Source organism: Tupaia chinensis, unplaced genomic scaffold (genome assembly GCF_000334495.1).
Source record: "Tupaia chinensis unplaced genomic scaffold, TupChi_1.0 Scaffold147282_1, whole genome shotgun sequence".
Taxonomy (NCBI): domain Eukaryota; kingdom Metazoa; phylum Chordata; class Mammalia; order Scandentia; family Tupaiidae; genus Tupaia; species Tupaia belangeri.
In genome coordinates, this window is record NW_006207133.1 from 1,638,292 (window position 1) to 1,644,467 (window position 6,176).

Here is a 6,176-nt window from a genome sequence, read left to right on the forward strand (position 1 = left end):
TCTTTCCTCCTGATGTGATTGCAAGCATCTTTTCTTCTGCATGGTGGGTACCACCATGCTGTGGCACAGCTTCAGGTACGTGTAGGATATTTCTGTAATGCTTAGAAAGGAAATAGAGTAAATGAGTGTAGATATTATTAGAGCAATAAACTTAAAAAAAAAAGCTTTATTAAGGTATAACTTAAATACAGTGCAATGGACCTATTTTAAATGAACTGTTTGATGTGTTTAGGCACACGTATACTGTCACGTAACAACTGCCACAATCTATCTATTTTCATCATCCCCGAATGCTCTCATGTCCTCTTGCAGTCTATCCCCATCCCTAGCCTCTGGCTACCACTAATCTGCTTTCTGTTGCTATAGATCATTTCTCTTTGTTCTAGAATGTAATATAAATGGAATCATTGAGTATGTCCCTATTTATTTCTGGCTTCTATTTGACCTATGAACTTTTAAAATTTAATTCTATAAACAATCCTAATTCCCTTAGGGCTGAGGCATTTAGCTTCTTAATTTTGCCCTTTCTTCAGTCCATCTCATGCAAGTCTTTTTTCAAGTTATTTTTATGATGATCACCACTTTGGTTTAAAGGTTTGTTGTGTATAGTGTGGTCTTATATTTGAAAGTAGTTAAAAATTTGAAAAGTGGAATAATTTTATTTAAGTTTGAGCTTTATGTATTTTTTAGGTGTTTGTGAATGCTGTTTTTTGATATTGTTTTTAAATGTACCTTATAAATAATATTTAAAGAGATTGTTAAGGTAGACTCTCTTTACTTAAAATCAGTATTATCCTAGTTGTTACTTTAGATCTTTATTTTGTGGTGGGCAGTGTGGATAGAGTGGAGCATTTCAGAATGCTTTGTTTTTGCTAAGCTTCTATAATAGATAGCTCTTTAGTTTTTCCAGTGACTGAGACCAATAGATTAATACTTTTTCATATAATGAATTAATAGAAGGAAGCCATAATCATGCAGTAGAAGATAATTCTGACTGAGAGAGAAAATTCCTTTTTCGAGTGTCTATTTATCTCATACTTAATGTATATGAGTATTTTGAGCATTATATAGGTTCTTCTTGGCTTACATCCTAGATTAAGTAGAAGTCAAAGGGTGAGGTTGAAGTTGTGAGACATTTTAGAATGATCTTATGAAACTTGCTAGCCAATTAATTACATAATTATGTTGCTTGGATAGGCCATTGTTATGATAAGTATCAGCATGGCTAATATATGGGTATCTATTGCAATATTTGTATTAAAAAGCAAGTCATAGGATTAGCCAGTATTATGGTGGTTAAGGTGGCCGGATTCCATATGGCCTACTGTGTGGCTTGAGTCCTGGACCTGATGGCTGGAGAAACACATTGGACATGTGTGTGAGGCTTGCCCAAAATCCTGAAAGGAGAATGGAGGAGAAGGGATTGCAATGTGTCTCCCCATTGTGGATGTCTTCTCACTTTCTTTCCCTCTCTCTGTTTCTCTTGGGTGAGTATACATGCCCTATAGCAAATTTTTCAAAAACTCAATGAAAGAAGTTATAAAAGCTGTGATTCTTAATTTTCCCAGGGTTAACATTCTCCAAGGGAGGGGCCAGCAGGTGACATGGTGGTTAAGGGCACCAGATTCCCACATGGCCAACCACTGTTCAAGTCCTGGACCTGGCAACTTGTTTTCTACCTTCCCCTTTCTCTTTCTCTGTCTCTCTCTTGTCAAATTAAAAAAATAGTAATAATAACAAATGGAATTAGATAAATAGTTCTTTAAAAAAGTCTCCAAGGAAATAGGCAAAATAATCCAAATAGACAAAGAAAAGAAAGCAAAAGTCATATTTTGTCCCTCTGCTGTATCTGCTAGTCCTCATGCATTTCCTTTCATCATTAAATTCAGAAGAGAAAAATAAAGTTTTCCTACAGTTTTTTTCTAGTTTTTGTTTCTTTTCTCCTATGTAATCTCTGTCTGGTTGCTAATAGAAGCTTTTTGGAACTTGGAAGAATGTGTCTTATAGTGCAGACAAAAGGAAGGTCAGAGGAGGAAAACTACTAGATATTACTAACTGAATGTCTGCTAATATCCCTTAACCTCAGAACACTGAAGGGCAATTTTGGAAGAGAGATGGTTAGCGTGTGCTGTTTTGGGGGAATGCAGATGTTGAGGTGGATCAAAACCCAGGGTCTGAGAGCCCGGGCACAGTGGGACTGGGCTCGAATGTTACATGCTGTGAAAGAGGAAAGAGCGAACTACTCATCATTACCTCTACTCAGGATGCCTCTTTTCAAGCCTACAGAATGGGCACCAGGCCTGGAAGGACACACTGGCATGTGCTGTGCATTTTGGGTCAGAGCAGAATTTGACTGAGGTTTCATCAGACTTCAGTAATGGAGAGGGACAGGGTTGCATCTGCCCCAGTCTTTCCATCCCTGCAGTGTGTGCACTTTGCCACACACATTTAGGAAAGAAGATTCCAAATGTTAATACTTCGATTCAGCTACTTTGTCTCTATGTTCCTTCCTTCTCCCTGCCATTAAGTTTGTCACACGAATAAGCTCAACTTAGTATCTTTTCATCTGGGGGATTTGCATTTACTTTTCTTGTTTAAATAGTCCTTCTGAAAGGAATGTGTTCTGTTTGTTCCTGGTAAAACAAAGTATAGAGGCATTGGGAAATCTAGATTCCAGTAAACTCTGCTACTGATTTTGTTGGGTAAGTCATAATGTTTAGTAGATGAGAGTGAAGATAACATATTTGTGAAAGTGGCCAAAGATGGAAAATAGATTCTCATGTAATATGTTTTTCCCACACCCTCCCCATTGTCATTTTAAGGAAAATATCAAAAGGGAAACAAAGAAGTAAATGATAGGAAACACATAGTAAATATAAGTTTGTGTGTATATGAAGTACCTTTCCTTCTAGCACAGTCATGGGAAGTTTGCTGGCTATGCTTCTGGAGGGACAACTAGTAGAGAATTCTGGTAAACTTCAATCTCGTGTTCTTTCCTAGAAAGATTTTTGCTATAGGGCACGTGTACTCACCAGAAATACAAAGCGAGAAATCACCCTTGGGGGGATGGCCATGCCACAATCCTTTCTCCTCTAATCTCCTTCCACGATTTTGGGCACACATGCACACTTTCCTGGTGTGACTTTTAAGCCACTGGTCCAGGACTTGAAATGTGGTGGACTATGTGGGAGTCCGGTGACATAACCATTCCGCCATCTGTTGGTGTCCAATTTCAGGTTCTTAGTTCTCTATATTTAGTTTAATAATGTTGATGTTATAAATTGATTAACTTCTTTTTTTTTTTTTTAAGTATTAGTTTGATTGATTGATTGACTGATTTCTTGAGCTGACCAGAGAGGAACAGAGCACGCCAGAAAGAGAGAGGAAAAGTGAGAAAGCAAGCCACCAGGTCTGGGATTCTAACTGTGGTTGGCCATGTGGGAGTCCAGCACCCTTAACCACCACGCCACCTGCAGGCCCCAGAAATTGATTAACTTCTAATATGTGCAGTACATACATTAGAATTGGAATTAGAAACCTCTTGAGCAGGGCCAGCAGATGGCATTGCAGTTACACGGATTAAAGCATTGTGGGATTCACTGGACTCCCACATGACCCACTGCAGTTTGAGTCCTGGACTGGGTGGCTTGAAACTCACATTGGGCGCATGTACATGTGTGCTCAAGATCCTGGGAGAATGGAGAAGGGATTTCTGTGTGGCCATTGCCCCTAGGGGTGATTTCTTATCTTCCCTCTCAAGATCTCTTGTCTCTCTCCAGCAAGCACATGCGCCCTATGGCAAAAACTTAATAAGAATAACAAAAATGTCTTGAGCATTATTGTGAGTCACAAAGAATAAACAGGAGAGAGAGAAATAAACATGTCACTGTGATAAGTAGAGAAACTGCCTCAAAAATCATAAGTAGCCAGGTATGTATAAACCTATGACAGTAATATCTTTTTTTTTTCCTGTTTTTTTTTTTTTTTTGAGAGATTTTCACTGTAGGGCGCGTGCGCTCGCCAGAGAGACAGAGAGAGACATAGAGACAGAAAGTGAGAAATCACCCCCCAGGGGGGATGGTCACGCCGCAATCCCTTCTCCTCCATTCTCCTTTCGGGATCTTGGGCACGCACGCACACGCGCCTGGCGTGAGTTTTAAGCCACCGGGTCCGGGACATGAACCGCGGTCGACTACGTGGGAGTCCAGCGACATAGCCATTACGCTAACTGCTGGTTCCCAGTAATATCTTTTTTTTTTAAGGTAGATCTTTTCTGTGTAGAAAAGAAGTCCATTATCCCATTCCAGGGAGCTCTGAAAGACTTCTCCCCTTTTCTCTCACCTTCATATCCAGTCTCTTTCTTTTTTCTTTTTGAGAGATTTTGCTATAGGGCACCTATGCTCACCAGACAGACAGACAGAAGGCAAGAAATCACCTCTCGGGGAGATGGTCACACTGTAGTCCCTTCTCCTCCATTCTCTTCGCAGTATTTTGGGCCTGCACGCACACATGCCTGGCATGAGTTTCAAGCTGCTGGGACTGGGATTTGAATTGCAGTCGACCACATGGGAGTCCAGCGCCTTAAACACTACACCGTCTGTGGCTCTTATCCATATCCAGTTTCTAAGTTTTAATGTTTCTTTTCTTTCTTGGTCCAGACTCTTAACCTCTGTGCTTGGAATTTTCAGTCTTTTCTCTTTTGGTCTCTTATTTTGTCTTCTCATCTTCTGACCCATCTCCTTGCATTATGTGCTCACTGTCTAAGAACAGTTGCTCCTTTCTCACTAGCATAAATGTGAATGATACAGTTTTCCTGACTCTAGGTATCCACATGGTAAAGTCTAGTTTTGGCCCTTACCTACCTACTTTCATGTTTTTCAGAGTCTTAAATCCTGAAGCTCCCTTTATGCCTAAAGCCTAGTTTCCTGGTAATACTGACGGTTTTTAGTTGTTCATGCTTTTACTTCAACACCTCCATTCAACACCTTGCCTCAAGGGTCCTTTCATCTGGAAGTATTCCTGATGACCCAGCAAACCCATCCCCTCAACACATGCAAGGAGAATACTGGGACCCCACTATGCTCTATCAGAGCTCCCAGTGCAGGATTGCATTGAGTTGTTTATGTGGTCATAATCATGTCTTACTCTTTTCTTTTTAAATCCCCACCTAAAACCCAGAACCAGATACACTATGAGGGTTTAACTTTGTGGAATGTAAACATTTCTTTATCCTGCTGTCATTGTTCTTGAAAGTATAACTTGTGGAGTGGTTTTGCTTTTTCAGTCCCTCCCCCAACCTTTTTTTTTTTCTTTTACAAAATGTCTGATTTCACTGTCCTTTTATTGCCTTATTGCTTTAAGCACATCTCCGGAAACAGAGATAACTTACTGTCAATATTTTATAGACTTCTTGTATTTTTTGGCCTTAGACTAAATTAGGCACTGGAAAATAACTTTAAAATACCACAAGAAATGTGATTTTGCATCAGAAAGCCATCTAATTAAGTAGTACTGTGTTTGCATATAATTTTATACAGGTATGATTTTAATAGTCTCTTATTAAAAAAAAAAGTACAGGAAGAAGAAAAGAAGCCCAGACATTTTCTGCTGCTCTCTCAACAGTGGGGCCTCACAGTGCTGTATATTGCTCTCAGGTTCTGAGAGCCTTTATTTAAAGGAAAGAAAAAAGACATTTAATGGGAAGTGACAAGCTTCCTTGAATTCTCCCTCTCAGTGAGCAACCAAGAACCATGCATACTCGATGGATTTGATTTTTATTGGCAGATTCCAAGATTGGCAGTGTGGCAGTTTAAATTCTTTTTTGTGTTTTTGCTTTCTCTCTTCAGTTGTCTCTCACTTGCAAGTCTGATATCACATACATAAAAACATAGTCAATTTTACTTATTTATGTCTTTGCACACATATGTCAGTATTCTCTGTGTGATAAATTTTTACCTATGACATCAGCTGCTGAAGAAAATTGTCTTGGAATGCCTGCTTTCAGTTGATTTTGCTCAGCAACAGACAGTGTGATGATTATATATATGTGTGTGTGTGTGTATATATATATATATATATATATATATATATATATATATATAGTGAGAGGGGGAGACACAGTGAGATGACAAATGAGCTGTTTCATGACCTCTTGAGAAAAAAGGGGGGCACTCTTT

At 39.2% G+C, this 6,176-nt stretch overlaps 1 protein-coding gene across 1 annotated transcript in view; it reads left to right on the forward strand.

The window, feature by feature from the left end:
- The window catches only part of INSIG2 (insulin induced gene 2), a 30,897-nt gene that overhangs the window by 9,252 nt on the left and 15,469 nt on the right, over positions 1 to 6,176 (forward strand). The window contains 1 exon segment of the mRNA XM_014584594.2: positions 1 to 75. This exon segment is cut by the window's left edge and continues 25 nt beyond it. Coding sequence (XP_014440080.1) covers positions 1 to 75 — 75 coding nt within the window.